Source organism: Nannospalax galili, unplaced genomic scaffold, assembly GCF_000622305.1.
Source record: "Nannospalax galili isolate Female #2095 unplaced genomic scaffold, S.galili_v1.0 scaffold521, whole genome shotgun sequence".
NCBI classification, from domain to species: Eukaryota; Metazoa; Chordata; class Mammalia; order Rodentia; family Spalacidae; genus Nannospalax; species Nannospalax galili.
The window spans coordinates 370,839-388,116 of record NW_008344634.1 but is presented as its reverse complement, the minus strand read 5'-3'; the positions used below and the strand labels follow the sequence as shown (position 1 = coordinate 388,116).

The following is a 17,278-nucleotide window of genomic DNA, read 5'->3' as shown; positions in this document are numbered from 1 at the left end:
TATACACACACACACATATATATATATATGAACTAATTACCGTGACTTTAAAAGTTACCATTTCTTTCTTTTTTTATTTTTTATTTTTTTTGTCTTTTTGAGACAGGGTCTCCTGTAGCACCAGCTGGCCTGGAACCTGCTATGTAAACCAGGCTGGCCTCGAACTCATAGAGATTCGCCTTGCCTCTGCAGGGACTGAAGGTGTGCACCACCATGCCCGGCTAATAATTACCATTTCTTGAGTCAAGCATGGTAACACATGCCTTTAATCCTAGCACTCAGGAGGCAGGGGTAGGCAAATTTCTGTGAGATTGGGGCCAGCCTGGACTACATAAAGAGCCTAGACCAGCTGGGGCTACAGGGAGACTCAGTCTCAAAAAGACCAAAAAAATTACCCTTTCTTGTTCTCCTTTCTAAATATTATAGTATATCCACACATGCATTTATTTACATATGTAAATCTATACATTATAGGCTAGGATATACGTGTGAGGGAGAACACTTTTTTTTCCTGAGATTAGGTGACCTGACTTAATAGTATATATTCTAGGTAAATCTATCTCTTGGAAATTTTTTTAAATTTCATTTTGCTTCTATTTTCTGAGATTGGGTGACTTGACTTGATAGTATACATTCTAGGTGAATCCATCTCTTGTGAATTTTTTCTTTCACTTCGCTTCAGAGCTGAATAATATTCCTTTTCATATAGTACTAGATCTTCATTCTCCATTCATCTTTTGATGGACAACTACATTGAATAGTGAATAGAGCAGCAAGAAACATGGGTGTGCAAAGATCTCTATAGAGGTATGGAGTTCTCTTAGTACTTGCCCAAGCGTGATGAAAATTCTTTTAAACATCATTTTTCATAGAACCCTTTTTTTTAAAAAAATATTTTATTTATTATTTTTTATTTTATGTGTATGAGTGTTATGCCTGTATGTAAGTAAGTGCACCCATGTCGTGCAATGCCCACGGAGGCCAGACGAGGCTATCGGATCCTCTGGAACTGGAGTTACAGACAGTTGTTAGCTGCCCTGTCGGTGCTGGGATTTGAACCCGGGTCTGTTGCAAGAACAGTCAGTGTTCCTAACCACTGAGCCATCTCTCCAGCCCCTCATAGAACTTTTTCTAAAATGTTTGTAGTACTTGATTATGCAGATGAACAATGTTGGACCTGCACATAAGAGAACTGAGACATCAGCCTATTCTTGCCTACCCCAGCTACCCTGACCTTCAGGTTCCCTCCATCACTTCTTCCTGATGTTTTACTGTAGTTTCAAAATCCTTATCTGCACTATGTTCTCTGTTATCTAATAGGGGGAACTGAGGTTGCCAAACTAAATCAGATCCCGTTGCAAGCTAACCTGATCTCAGTTGATTCTGGCCTATGGATAATTTTTATACCTCTTTTCTGCTTTGGATTGAAACATGTGAAACTGACATTTTTTGTAGGTCAAAAGTGGCAGTTTTCTATGGTTTGACATAAAATCAGAGGGGACAGACCCTGAGATATGCATTTTCTTATGTTCCTGGGATTCATATTTTTTCCTGTTTTCGGTTCATAGAGGCACCGCAGAAGATTCAGGGAGCAGAAGGAGAGCTTCCAGAAAACTAAGCTAAGATATAAAAATCCCCCAAATCCATTGTATTCTATAGTACAGATTCAGAGGCCCAGAAGTGGGTTAGATTGTCTCTCCTCTGTCACCTGCCACAAAAATAGTTCTAATTCCTGCTTTTTGAAATTTAACTTTCTATGAACCTGTGGACAATGTTCTCTTCAGCCTTTCTTGCTTGAGTGATAGAGCAGAAGGACTGACTTAATGAGCTCACGAGATAGTGCACCAGCTGCTCAATGGGATGAGACAGAAATGAGAAGGAAAGTGGGAAATCTTGAAAAAAATATTTCCTGTATCCCTTCAAATATTAGAAACTCTACCAAACAAGCAGAGATTCATCAAAAAGAACTATGAAACACATCACATGCTCTCTTAGCTCCAAATGAAGGTGATTTTCAAAGGGCTCTCTGTGAGTGTCCATGCAGATCTCTATTCATAACTCTAGAGGCCTGATCTATTTTCACTTATACGAAAGTAAAAATAAATAAATTTTACAAAAGACCAATATTAGAAACAATGAGTATGCATTGCCTCTAGATTCAGATGTGAAGGGGGTGAAAAACAATAGGAACTTCTACATCGTTACTGAAGGCAAAGAATGAATACAAATGAAACTTTAATATATGTCAATAGAATCAGTAGAAATTATTAAAAGGGGTTGATAAAGTGGTGGTAAAATTTATCTCCTAAGACAGAGAAAGAAATTCTAGCTCTATAAGTAGTTTAAAAATTTCCCTGAAAACTAGCAAAAGATACACGTTAAGCTTGCTATAGAAGATGACAATTTGAGTGGGTACTTTCCAGTAAAACTGTAAATGGGGGCTCCCACTCTTCTAAACCCCCACCCTATGTTCTGTTAGCAAGTCCAATAAATTCGTTAGGATTTTCAAAAACTGCCAATTAACACAGAGACCCACAACTGGTCAATGTGCAGAAAATCAGGAACTGGGGAGTGTTCAGTCATAAATGGACACCTGTATCACATCCTCTCCCCACAAGGCTCAGGGATCATTGCTGAAGAGGGGGCAGAAAGATTTTAAGAGCTAGAGGCCATAGGTAAATACAAAGAAACTGTTTTTCAGATATAACAGGGTAGTTGCATGTATGAACCCACAGCACTTGTGACAGCATACACAAGACCTGTGCAAGCCCAGGTGAGACAATAACCCAGCATGAAGTGGGGAGGCTGGCAAGTAGTGCCAGCCCTAGCTGAGGAGCTTTTAGCAACCTGTAGCTGCTGAGAGTGTGATGTCAGATAGGTTGACCAGGCTCCAGGGCATGGTCCCACACCCAAGAAGGAACATTTGGGAATACAAATTAGACTTGAGAGGACTTTAAAAAAAATAGAGGACATGGGGCTGGAGAGATGGTTCAACAGTTAAGAGCATTTGGTGCTCTTGCAGAGGACCAGGGTTTTATTCTCAGCACCCACATGGTGACTAACAACCATCCATAACTCCAGTTCCAGGGGATCCAACACCCTCTTCTGACCTCCGCAGCATTGCACAACAAGGGTACAGTTACACACATGCAGGCAGTATACTCATACACATAAAATAAAAATAATAAATAATAAAAAATAGAGGACATGAAATGAGAAGGCTAAGAAGGTGGGTTTCTGTCTGATAGGAAACCGGGGAGGGATTCTGAGGGAGGGAGTCTGAATATGATCAAAATACATCACATGAAATTCTCAAATAATGAATACAAATATTATTTTTGCAAGAGAAAATTAAAAGTTTGAGGGCTGGGAAACAGTTCAGAGGGTAAGAGCACTTAGCGCACAAAGCATGAGGATCTGAGTTCGGATCCCAGGCACTCATGTAAAATGCTGCGCACGACCACTCATGCCAGTAAACCCAGGGTTGGAGGGCAGAGACAAGCAGATCTTGAGAGTTTGTTGGCTAGGCAGACTAGCCAAAACAGTGAGCGCTTCAAGTTCAGAGACAGAATCTGTGTCAGTGGAATAAGGAAGATAGTGATAGAGCAGGACACCCAAGGTTCTCCTCTGGCTTGAGCCTGTGTGTACATGGGCATGAACACACACACACACACACACACACACACTCACACACACACACACACACACACAAGTACAAGAAGTATCTATACTACATAGGACAAGGAAGGAAGGAAGGAAGGAAGGAAGGAAGGAAGGAAGGAAGGAAGGAAGGAAGGAAGGAAGGAAGGGAGGGAAAAATTCGAAGTTTTAAATATTTACTTTATTCTCCACCTGGACACTGTCACCTTCCCCAAGGACTGCTGTGTGATGGGGCTCTATCTTTTGCTGAGCATCATCGGGCCCTACAAAAGAAGATGACCCAGTAGCTTTAATAATTATTATAGTATATAGGTTCAGTGACCATACTTTTGATCAACTACTTAGCAGCACAGTATTACTTTCAATCTCAGAAATAGCACACTTAGGGATCTCCTTGAATCTCTGGGTTGTTTATATTTGCCATTGTTAAAAGTCTAAAACTGGGGCTGGAGTGATGGCTCAGCCATTAAGAATGTGTTCTTGCAGAGGACCCAGGTTTGGTTCCCAGCACCCACATGGTGGCTAACAACCATCCATTCGTAACTCCAGTTCCGGGGGATCTGATGCCCTCTAATGAACTCTGTGGGCATTGCACAACACAGGAGCACTTAGATACATGTAGGCAATACACTTTTTCACGTAAAATAAAAGTAATAATACAAAAGAGCCTAAAACTAGTTGGTTTTCAATGTAGAAAATAGCCAGGAAGTGATTCTCTTAACACCTAATTGAGATACAGCTTTTCCTCAATCGTAAATGTAGCCAACAAACCACAGTAGTATTAGTTCCACATATAACTCTTCCTCCAAGAGAAATCTCAGATATTTTCATATCATGTTATGGTATTTACACATCTCAAAATATAGTTTATGCTTGTCATTACTTACAACTCAGAGCAGACTTACTGCTACATTGTGTCATTTCAAATGTTATTAACATTTTGAAGCATACATATAACTGCATCACAGACTTGTTCTTTTAGAATTTTAATGGCATCACTGTATTTAGTAATATAGTGTGTGGAGCTTAGCAGGTGTCAAAAAAGGTCTACCAAATCGGGCATGGTGACACATGCCTTTAATCATAGCATCCCAGAGGCAGAAGCAGTCAGATCTCTGTGGGATTGAGGCCAGAGTGGTCTACATAGTGAGTTCTAGGCCAGCTGAGGTTACAGAGACCCTCCCTCAAAAAAAACCCTCCCCGCAACAACACCAACAACAGCAAATATTAAAAACTTGTTAACAACTAGTTTTCAAGGACAATGTAGAGTGAACAAACTTGATTTCTAGTGTGTGTCAATTTCTCTGGTAGAAATACTTCCACTTTGTCCAATTCCAAGGGACCAATAGTAAGTAGCTCAGATACAATCAGTTCCTGTGAGCTAGCACAAGCCATCTCCAGCATAACATACATGTGTCAAAGATGTATGTTGGCAAATGCCATGGAGGAGATAACAACTCCATTGACTTTCCACTTATGCAGGGATTTGGAAAGAAAGGTCTGGGAGTCAAAGAGGAATGTCATTTAGAATGGGATACCATATTGAACTGTGAGATAGAAGGGCATTTTATTAGGTGTGCTTTACTGAGATCCTCTGGGAGCAATGAACCATTTCTTTATCGGCACTAATTCATATGCAACACTCAGTACCCATGTGGCCCACTCCTGGCTCCTCATTTTGTCATGTAGGATGTTTTACAATGCTGTTTTAATGGCGTGATCTGACAAGAGACAGCACTCAAAGTACTGCTGAATTGGTATTTCTCTGCACCCCATATCAGGGTAGCTTGCTGACTGCAGTATTCGTTGGTCTGTGAAGCAGAGTTCAGCTTGTCCAAAAGGTTCTAATCCTAACTGTATATGGGATGCAATTCCTGTGCATGCTCCCTGCTGATGTCTAGGTGAAAACGTTGTGTTGATACAGAAAAGACCAATTGAAATGGACCTTAAGGTATACCTTTCTTATTGACACGAGAGTCAAGTTTCCAGGCGAATATTTTGCAGTCTACCTTTACGTTCTAGATTATTACAAGGAGTCTTCAAGACATATTCAAAGAAAGATTGATTCCATCTTCATTTTCAGGCCATTTCTATGATATTTTGTCCATCTGGTTTATCTTCTGAACTTAAAATCCATCCCAAAGAAAACTTATCTTATTGTTTCTAACTACTTGCAATTACAAAAAGAGCCAAATCAGATAATAAATAGTTTCCATCATGAATCTTTGCCAAGAATGTTAAATCTAATAGTACCACAGCTAAGGAAAATTTAACCAAAAATGTAATTGCAACTTTTTGCCTAAACAATCATAAAAGGGCAAAATATTTTAAAATCTGACTTTTATAGCTAGTGTTCTATCTCTAGTGTGTAATGGCTACATATTCTGTTTTCTACTAGTGCCGTCTTTTCTTTTTCTTCTCTTTATAAGAACTATTATCTTACTTCCTGTTCCAAAAATTCTGGTAACTTGTAGCATAGATTTTGACATCATAAATTATGTATGATGAAGCTCTTTTATCTAATACAACAAAGATTTTAAATGAAAAAGACAAACTGCCTTAAGCACCTTATTGTAAAGTATATACACGCATTCATGTTTGAGTTTTGATAGCATTGGGAAGTTGGCTAGCTAGACTGAAGCACTGTCTTTCATGTTATTTATTTATTCATTCAATTATTTATTTAGTGTGTGTGTGTGTGTTTGTGTTTGTGTCTGTGTCTGTGTGTGACTGTGCCTGTGTTTGTGTGTTTCTGTGTGTAGTGGCCAGAGACAAGGTGGCCAGAGGTTGACAGCGAGTATCTTCTTTAATCACTCTCCACCACATTTTTTGAGACAGGGTCTCTCACTGAATCTGGAGCTCACCGATTGGTTAGACTGGCTGGCCAGCAAACTCCAGGGCGCCACCTTTCTTCTGCCCAGCAATGGTTTTACAAACATGTACTACCACCATATTCGAGTTGTGTTTTGACATGAGTGCTGGGGATTCCAGACTCGGTCCTGATGTTTGCATGGCAAGTACCGTTTTACCTACTGAGCCATCTCTGCAGCCCCATCTTTCTTTTTAAAGCATTGGTTAAATCCTTCTAGATTATTGTAGCTTCCCTGAATCTCTTATTGTCCTCTGTCATACTAACTGAAGGGCATTTTATTTAGCAATTCACCTTTACAAAGCATTTTACTTGGTTGCAGAAATTTCACATTTTTCATTTATTTTATTAATTTACTTATTATCTATTACTCTCTACCTTATTCACTTGGACAGCTTCTGTCACTGAACCTGGAGTTAGGCTGATGACCAGAAAGCTCCAGGGATCCTTTCTACCATCTCCCACAGTCCTGGGGTTACAGGCACATGCAACCATGTCAACTTTTTAGGAGGGTTTTTGGGATTTGAGCTCAGGTCCTCATACTTGCACAGCAAGCATTCTTACCTACGGAGTCATCTGCCCAGCCTCTTACATACTATCTGATTAAATGACATAATTACAATGATTTGTAAAATAGTCACAGAGAATAAACACAACTGCCTTTGAGTTCACCATGGTGCAACGGGTAGAAGGAGCCAATCTCCCTGAGTGCTCAGCACCTTTCTAAAGGTTTTCATGACAGAAAAAAGAGAACTGGTCAATCCAGTTAGCTGAGTGACTGGAAGTCAATTAATGACTACTGGTGTACATACATGTGTTTCCACCTTTGCTGTAAGATACAAGGACTGTGTCAAACTTCTGAGTACCACTCAGAATCAGATTCAATACACTGAGCATGAAGGAATCATGAATAACTACTTGTTTTACGGAGTACTACCTTTTTACTGCCTTCATAAACCAGTGAGATAACATAGATAACATTCAGTAAGCACAGACAAATATTTTTAAATTTGCAAATGCATTCTTTAAGCACCAACAGTATACTGGTCTTTTTAAGGGACTGACATTCAAAGTGAGGAACTGTACCAAGCTTCAAGAGCACATAGGCCATTTATCTCCTTTTGATATCTGCACTAGGAAAGTCCAATTTTCTTAATAGCTGTGGGAACTGATTTGATATCAACAACTGTGGTATCTGTAAGTTATATGACTGTACAGCCTTTATTTTCTTTTGATTTTTTTCTTTTTATAACATACCAAACAGAGTCCAGCTGAGAGATGGTTGCAGGACTTTTTACCTCAGTAAAATATTGTTATCAAAGGCCTTTATCAATCAAGAGTCAGCATACAGGGCTTTCCATTTTTGAAAAATTATAGATATATCCTAATTTACAAAGATTCTTGACAAGCATAAAATGAAAACTTTGAAATGAATCTTACATGAGTATTCTCTTTCAAGAAGAAAGTGCTAATTTTAACTAGCTAGATGACTAGCATTTTCTACCATTCAAATCTCCAAGTGTATAGCCAAACTGAATCTATGTATAGCCATTTTAAGTACTTCCTATACTACTTAACTTTTTGAGATGGGGGTCTCAACTATGTAGCCCTGGCCTACCTTGAACTTGTTATGTAGGCCACTCTGGCCTTGAACTCAGAGAGATCCACTTGTCTCTGCCCCCTAAGTGTTGGGATTAAAGGCATGTACCACCACATCCAGGCAAATTGGTTATTTTTTATTTTAGAAGAAGCATTTCATTACACCTTTAATATAATAACAGTTTCCAGAGCAAAGATACATCTCTTTCAAAAGTGGCTATACAATTTTTAGGTTCGCTGTTGAATTAATAGTTATACAATACTGAACTCAGTATAAGCCCTGTAAGACATAAAATTGAATGAGTTTTTAATCTTTAAAAGAGACCTACATTTTATTTTAAAATATACTGTTTCTTACAGAAAGACTCATTGCTTTTGCTAATAACACTAAGATGTTGGCGCATGTGTCTCCCCAATGATTTTATAGATAAACACAGGTGCCAAGGATCCGAGTGCAATTGATTATGACTAGTAATAACCAGTTGGTTATTTTTGAGACTCATTTTAAACTTTTCAACAAGGACACAGAGGAATCTCATTGGTGGGGAGATCTTGAGAATTCACTAAATTAATACAATGTGTTTTGACAACTGCTTGACATAATATGTGGTAAATTAATCTTTCAAAAAATTTTAATTTGGGGGATGATGAAGTGGCTCAGTTGATAAAGTGTCTGTGTGCAAGCATGAAGATCTAGGTTCATATCCCAAGAACCCACATAAAAAGCCAGGCCTGGTTTCAGGTGCCTTGCAACTCCAGCCTTGGGGGTTCAGGAGGGAATTTATACTGAGTTACCTTAGGCCATTTTTATGCAAGTATATAATGTAGTATAAGCGTATCATCCCCCCCACAAACCACACTATCCTTTCTTCCCCCTCCCATTACTCCCCTTTGTTCCTCAATTAATAACTGCCTTAAATTTTCACTTAATGTAGTCTTTTGAGATTATTTTCTCTAGCCAAATCACAGGCTATTCTTTCCAGCTGAAGATACCACTTACATACATTTATGATTCTTTAACTGAATAGAAGTGTTTGACATTATGTAAAAAATGATTACTTGTGTATTGGGGCTGGAGAGATGGCTCAGCAGTTAAGAGCACTGGCTGTTCTTAGAGAAATCCATCACCCACATGGCAGCTGTCCGTAATTCCAGCTCCAGGGGATCTGATGGTCTCTTCTGACCTCCACAGGCATTGCACGACACAGGTGCACTTACACACATGCAGGCAATACACTCCCTCATACACATAAGATAAATAAAAATAATAAATAAAATATTCTTTAAATTATTACTTGTTTATCAGTTCCTGCCATCTGGCATTGGCTGGTGACATGCATGTTTATAAGCAAGATAAAAATGAGATAGGGAAGTTGGGAAGCATTTTCTGCCTTCTCCCTATAAATTTTGTAGGTCGGTACATATTTAATAGCTATTTCCATTTTCTCATTTCTTCTTCTCTGGTGATTTGTTGTTTTCCTTTTGTTTCTCTCATTAACATCCTGGTAGAGGGGTGGACAGGAGCAATGGAAGGAGATCAAATTCAAATGAGGTCATTTGGCTAGTGGCTCACTGGCTGAAGCTGAATCCTAAAAGCCCAGTTTGGGAGCTGGATTCTGTCCATGGTCCAGTTTACTTTGGACACACACAACTTCAGTCAGAGTCTAGACCACAGCTCCATCTTCTGCCAGATGTTTTGCACTTGTGGCCCATGGTCTTCGGTGGGGGAACAAACCAGTGAGAAGAAATGACTTGGGAAAATTCTACCTCACTTCAAGAGAAACAAGCAGAATTATAGAGCCATTTTAGGCTGACATTTTCTGATCTTTTCACTTATTGACTTTCGGGCCTAACAGTCTGTCAGGTAAATGAGGCTGTAATTATTGGTTAAAACAGGCTTTGAAAATCATTTGTTGATTATGCTCTCCCCGATGTCATTTAAAGCAAAATCAGTTGTGAGTTTTTGCAGAACCAAGAGGCTAAGGAAGGCCTTTTAATAAATGGTTGAAAAGAATTAAAAAGAGTATTTCATAACACAAGAAAAATATATGAAGTTCACAACCACTTTGCTGTGGGAATGATTTTTCCGGGATCAAGTGAATATCATACACTTTAAGATCATTTAGAACTATGTATTCAATCTGTTTTCCTACTGTACTCTGAAGTTGTTTGACTAGACTTTCAAAGAAAACAATGTCCATTGTAACTAACTCTTACAAGGTAAGCTGAACACATAGCTTTAATCTTGCACCGTGTTCCCTATTATGCCTCTTTATGTTCCTGTCTCAGAACAGTATATGTGTGGCTGAGATATGGCAATTAGATGGAACACCACTTCTGAAAGCAGCCATAGTGTTGAAAACAACATATCCCACACAACTGTCTAAAACAATGCATCAGCATAGGCTGATGATGTCTGTTTCTCAATTTGTATGCTATTCTGAGTTAGTAGGGCCAGAAAAGTAATTCCTTCCCTTATAAACTCTGATTAATGATTCTTGGAGAAAAAGTTTATCATTCTTTCCCCATATCCTCACTGACATGCTGTTCAATACATACAAGAAGAGGCAGGGCTGGAGAGATGGCTCAGCAGTTAATGGCACTGGCTGCTCTTACAGAAGATGCAGGTTCAATTCCGAGCACCCATATGGCAGCTAACAACTGCCCATAACTCCAGTTCCAGGGAATCTGACACCCTCTTCTGAGTTCAGCAGGCATTACATAACTCAGGTGCACTTATGCACATGCGTGCAAAATACTAATACACATAAAATTAAAATAATAAATAAAATACTTTTAAAAATAAAAAAAAGAAGAGGCCCTTTGTTCAGAAGAACAGGACAATTTGGAGAGAAATTGGAACTCCTCAGAACAAACTGGACTCCCTCTTGGTTAAATGACTCAAAGAGGTACTGTCTCTTTTATGCAGCTCTGCCACAGATTGCAACAGGTACCCTGCTGTTTATGTGTTGTCTGTGGCTGTTGTCTTGTAACATGCATGGGCTGGGCATAGTAATCCCAGAGATGAAAATGTTTGCCTCTTCCTCACCTTTTCTTATGCTATACAAACATTTCTAGAACCCTTGCCACCTTAAAACCTCATGTGCTTTCTTTATCATATTCCATTTGTACAGATTATCTGTTTTCCCTCAACATTATAAAACAAGGGTGATACTTCCATAAAAAGATTTTTTTTCTATTTTTATGAAATACTATGTGAATCTCAGAATATCATAAAAGCAAATGATGCCTCATTTGTTCCAGATGATTAACACAGCTTACTGTGTGTACACAGGAGCTTATAGAACTACTGCTAGGCATTTTGTTACATCTTGACTCTTTACTCTCTTGAATGGTAAAATAAGTGAATTTTTTTCACTTATAATTGAAATGCTATCCAGTGAAAAAGAACCAAGTTCATATATGCCACATTGGGGAAAAAATCAAAGTACTATTATTTCCAGAAGAAAAATCAAGGAACTGAATATCTTTGAGAATATAAAGAATGGTTAAAAGTAACTCACTCTGGGTACAACATCTACCCCTGTGCAGGTGTTATTAGCAAACAAACTATCTGAGAAATGAGAATGTATTATTATTGCCCAAGGAAGTTCCTTGCTGCCTGCCCCCCTCCCCCACAGGAGTGTGGCAGACAGCACTTAACTTCAGAGGGTCTCAGAAATGGAGATTCTTGGCCTATACCTTGGGATGCCCCAACCCAATCCATGTCACTTATCACTGTGGGTCGGGATGAGGACAGGGAATGGAGAGACTCATTCTCTTACTCCGGGCTCTCTTGGAAGCACAGTTACAGATTCATATTCTGGTGTAAGGAATCTACTGAGGTGATACCAGGGCACAGAAGTCCAGATGTGAGGAGAGTTGGTCAGGAATGGAAAGTCAGGAAAGGCATCTCATCAAGCACTCCTACAGTGGAAGGCTTGAGCATATCCTCAATGAGAAACTCTAGGCAAAAGCTCTGAATAGCCTACCTGAGAGGTTGCTAACTTTCAAAATGTTAGTTTTCCAGGGCTTTCATCTTTCTTGGTTGTGGCAGAGAAGCTTTCCCAAATATCAGAAAAAGTGTCACAGATACAGGCAGTTTGGTGTTGGTTAGCAGGCACTGAGGAAGCAAGGCCCTGTAGGGTTTGGGTGAGGCACTCGGCACATGCCACTGTCCAGCCATTTGATGATAGCCTCAAAGAGAGCTTTTTTTCTGCTTCCAGGAAGATGGGAAATGTTGGAGTGGGCACAAGCAGAAGTTGTCTACTCTGCATGTCTTTGTACAATATAATATGTATATTATATTATATATTACATAATAAGGCCTACAGAGCCTAACTTGTGTCCCCAAATGTCCTTCAGTGTGAGTTGATCCATGGGAGCCTCCTTAACCTACCAAGAGTTACATCCTTGATAGAGACTGACTCTCCTCCTCTCAGTAGACATCAGTTCCTCAGGTAGGGTTGAGCTTTCTTATCCACTTCCCCACATCTATGGTAGGATTTTGTTTGATTTGAACTTACATGGGACTTGTGCATGCTTCCACCATTGCTATGAGTTCATATGAGTAACTGAACAGCTGTCTGAAAAGCTTTATTTCCTTGTGGTCATCCACCACCTCTGGCTCTTATGGTCTTTCTGCCCCCTCTTCCACAAGGATCCCTGAGCCTGGGAAGGCAGATGTAGCTGTAGGTGCCCTATTCAAGGATAAGGACTATGAAACCCCTTGTTTTCTGCACGTTGACCAGTTGTGGGTTTCTGTGTTAATAACATCTGCTTTGCATGCCTTTTTTACCGATCATATGCTCCTGGCTTTTTCTGTGGCTGGGTTGGCTAGGTTTGAAAGCACAAGATGGTTTGATCTCTACATGGTCACTGAACAGAGTACAGATGGGGCATGGAAAGTGGCATTAAAGAGACTTTGGTTCTTGCCTCTGGTGTGTGGATGCATACCCTCAGCACAAAAATCTTCCTTTAGATGTCTGATTCCTTGTGTTGATTTGTTCTCAAATATTTATTTCTCAACAAACAACAAACATACAGCCCTCAGACTAGGCTAAAACAAATTGTGAGATATTTGGGAGTGCTACTTTCTTCCATCTCCCAGGAGATAGACAGATTCTTACTCTCATTGGAGTCCACTAGAGGTTTACCTCCTGGTGGGTGTGAAAGTTGATAACCTCTTAATGAAGTTTCAGCACACATAATCATGCCTGGGCCTTTTATCTGGACTTTTTGTTCATATTCTTCTCTCTTACTGAAGATTCTAGAAGCTTTAAGGCATTCTGCTCTGGGCTCGTGTGGGAAGAAAGGAGGCTCAATAGTCAATTATAACAATTGGTTTCAGTAGTTTAAATTAAACTGCAATTGAACAGCAAATGACATACTCTCTACTTACCAATATGTATACCTCCAGATATGGTATAAATGAAGCTTGTCCACCCTGGAAAGGGGCCAGAAACATTAAAACATTAATGTGCATAATGCCATAGGTTATTTATATTATATATGATATAAAACATTTAAATAATAGCAAAAGAAAAATTTGAGGGTGAAATCTTTTGTTTTCTTTTAGATACATATTTTTAAGATTCTAGTTCTGTGAGCTGTTCATAATACATATTAACATATTTCCTCTCTCACACACACACATGCACACATACACACACACGTGCATGCACATGCACACACACACACTTCTAAACTTAAAGGACTTGGACTCCCATGTTTAAGGGCCACCCAAAGTAGGCACTTTAAAATTCACTTTAGCCATGTATTTATTAACAAAAACTGTTTCCTTTTTTAAAGATCTATTTTATTTTTAAAGGTGCATGTGTTTGTGCTTCTGTACACATATGTGTGTGTACGCCTACAGAGATCAGGATAGAGTGTCAGATTCTTTACAACTGGAGCTACTGGTGCTTGTGAACTTCCCCATGTGGGTGCAGGGTTCCAAAGGCCAGTCCTCTGATAGGGCAATAAGTGTTTCTGCGTGTTGAGCCATCTCTCCAGCCCATGAATTCTTTCTTATAGTTCTGTCACCATGCTATTAACCATAACACTCCACTCTAGCTTTATCTTCAGTTTGCTATACTTGTAGGTAGGCTGAAGCATGGATAATGTTACAAACAAGGCTTCCTGTACTTAGTAGAATTGTACTTTCTAGTGAACACATTCTTTTTTTAATCTGTCCTAGAAGAAAGCACACATCAATAACAGGGATCAAAAATCTTTGCAGATTAATGGGTATCAGGTGGCCTATAACATCCCTGGAATTGTCTATAAAATTTTTCAAAGAAAAGAGTACATAGCACTCAGCAGATTCCTACTATAATCCATGGAGCTAAGAGCTCAGGACCAGAAACAGCCTATCCTTGGCACAGTCAGGAGGAACAACTTATTTTCATCGATATTTATGTATTGTAATCATGGCTCAGAAAAGTTGCTATGTTTCCACTGATAGAAATGGACCTGAAAATGGCAAAGTCAAAATAGAATGATGGGGGCTGGAGAGATGTCTCACTGGTTAAGAGCACTGGATGCTCTTGCAGAGGACCCAGGTTCGATTCCCAGCACCCACATAAAGCTAAAAACCATCTGTAACTTCAGTTCCAGGGGATCCTGATGCCTTCTTCTGACCTCCTCCATTGTAAGACATAGTGGACTTTCATACATGCAGGAATACACTCATACATATAAAGTAAAAATAATAATTTGTAAAAATGGAATGATGATATCACTCCACATGCCTTCAGTGGAAAGATCCAATAAGGACATGAAGGGCAAAATTCACAGCTGGATGGCAGGCCCCAGACCGGAGTTTGTATGGCTGTCAACAATATGGTGACAAAGTAAAGAAAAGCAGAGAATAAGGAGGGCAAATATATGCTGAGGGTGGCATTACAATGACACATGAATTGAAATACAGGAGTGACACAAAAGGAAAAGCATAATTGACAAAATTCATCATAAACTGAGTCCTTGTGAACATCTGAAGGATGGCCAAACAAACGTACTTGGATGGATGGATGGATGGATGGATGGATGGATGCCAGAGGATATTTTTTCATCCTCCTATTCTGTTCTTTGCACTTTTTTTTTTCTTTTTTACATGTGTGTAGATGTGGGTGCAGGTGCACATATCTGTGCAGGCACACACATGTGTACATGCAAATGGAGGTCACAGTACAACCTTGGGTACTGTTCCTCAGGAACCATCCACTTTGTTCTTTGAGATATGGTCTCTCACTGGTGCCTGGAGCTCACAGATTAGACTAGGCTAGCAGGCCAGGAGGCTCTTGGTATTTTCCTCTCTAGACCTCTCTGGTGTTGGGATCATAAGTGCATGCCACCGCAGCCATCTTTTACTGAGATTTTACTAGAATAAATGTAAGCCCCCTAGAAGCAATGCTGTCTTTTTCATAGTCCATTCACTCATTTCCTTCTCCACTTAGTATCCCATCATTTATTAAACCTCTATCGTTGATAAATATTGCTGGTGCAGGTATAAAGATAAATAGGACACAGCCAATGGTATTCAAGTGGCACAACATTAGAGTAGAAAGTTCAGAGCAGATACTGAAAACACATACCAACAATCATAGCCCCATTCTTGCGTGTATGACGTGAGTTGTTTCTCTCTTTTTAAATAATTTTATTATTTGAGAATTGCATGCCCTGTATTTTGATCATATCCACCCCTAACCTATTTCTCTCTTTTTTAATGGATGACTTGTTTTCCTATTCCTGTTTAGTCTGATTTAGAATTATACTCTACAATTAAATCCCTTTCTTCCCTGTTTGAAAAAACAAAACAAAACAAAACAAAACATTTGAGTTGAAATTTCTTCTTTTCAGTGTAGGTGGCTTTCTTTCTCTGGCTATACTAATAAAAATGTTAGGACTGGAGAGGTTGCTCGGTGGTTAAGAGCACTGACTGTTCTTGCAGAGGACCTGGGTTCATTTCCTAGCACCAACATGGCTGTTAACAACTGTCCATAACTTCAGTTCCAGGCAAAGTCAACACTCTCTTCTGACCTCCATGGGCACTGCACGACATGCTTGTACATATATACATGCAGACAATACACTCATACACATAAAAGTAATAAATAAAATATTTTAAAATGTAGTACATTAGGAATATAAAAGCATGGATGATGCTCTAAACTGTACATCCTTCTGTAACCCACATATCTAGGATGACATAAATGGTAAGCAATTCAGTATTTGTGTTTTGGGAGTTTTTTCCCTTTTATACTCTACACATTATTTGCTTAAAACTGGAAGAAACTAAATATTGTGTTTTAAATACCTTTCCATATCAAAATGGAGAAGTAACTCATCCTTAGAAATACTGCATGGCATTCCCGTGTAACGACGAGTTTCATTCATATCTGTTCACCCTTTATAATTTCAAGGTATTAAAAGGCAATTATTTCTATATTTTGCAAAACCTCAAAGCTCTCAGTTGTTCAACTGAGTTTTGACTTTTGGATCATTTCAATTGTCCTAATCTCGTTTCTCCTTCATTTCCTGCTTTACTCTCTAAACACACAGGCAGCCCACAATATCTGCTTAGGTCTGTTTTCTTTCCTTTGAAACTCTTCATCCAAGATCAAGAAGGAACAAGCATTTGCCTCAAGGAGCAGTCAAATGATTTTTTCAAGTGCATTTACCTGTTTTTGCTCCTTGTTAAAGTATTCTATCAGGATATCCAGCGTCTTTGTCATTATAATTCAGTTCACATTGTTGGTTGGAAAGCACAGAGCATTAGAAGTAATGGGATAGGAACAGTAGAACAATTTTTATCTTTTTAGTATGGTGTCCACCTATATGTGGTTCTATTAAGCCTTGTTTAATTTCCATTAAGCACTGCTGCTGAGACTTCCAAAAAGGAAAAGAAATGTCAAATAGTCTGAATGCATACTATATGTTTAAGAAGAGACATATTTTGTTAAAATTACTTCTTTGCTAAAAGCAGGACTACATCAGCCAAGGAGTCTGCTGTGAGATTTTCGGGTCCATCCTTTCCTTCCTTCCTCTCTCCTTTCCTCCCTTCCCTCCCTCCCTCCCTCCTCCCTATCTCCCTCCTCCCTACCTTTCTGTCCTCCCTTTCATCTTCACTGGAATGTTGATTAAGAACAG

At 39.2% G+C, this 17,278-nt stretch overlaps 1 protein-coding gene across 2 annotated transcripts in view; it reads right to left on the bottom strand.

Annotated features, from left to right (window-relative positions):
• Nucleotides 1-17,278, bottom strand: part of Pir (pirin) — a 127,481-nt gene that overhangs the window by 15,938 nt on the left and 94,265 nt on the right. For both annotated transcript variants that reach the window (XM_008840879.3, XM_008840878.3), the window contains exons 8-9: nt 13,530-13,574; nt 3,841-3,923 (exon numbers count right to left, since the gene is read on the bottom strand). In XM_008840879.3, coding sequence (XP_008839101.1) covers nt 3,841-3,923; nt 13,530-13,574 — 128 coding nt within the window. The remainder of the gene's footprint in view (nt 1-3,840; nt 3,924-13,529; nt 13,575-17,278) is intronic.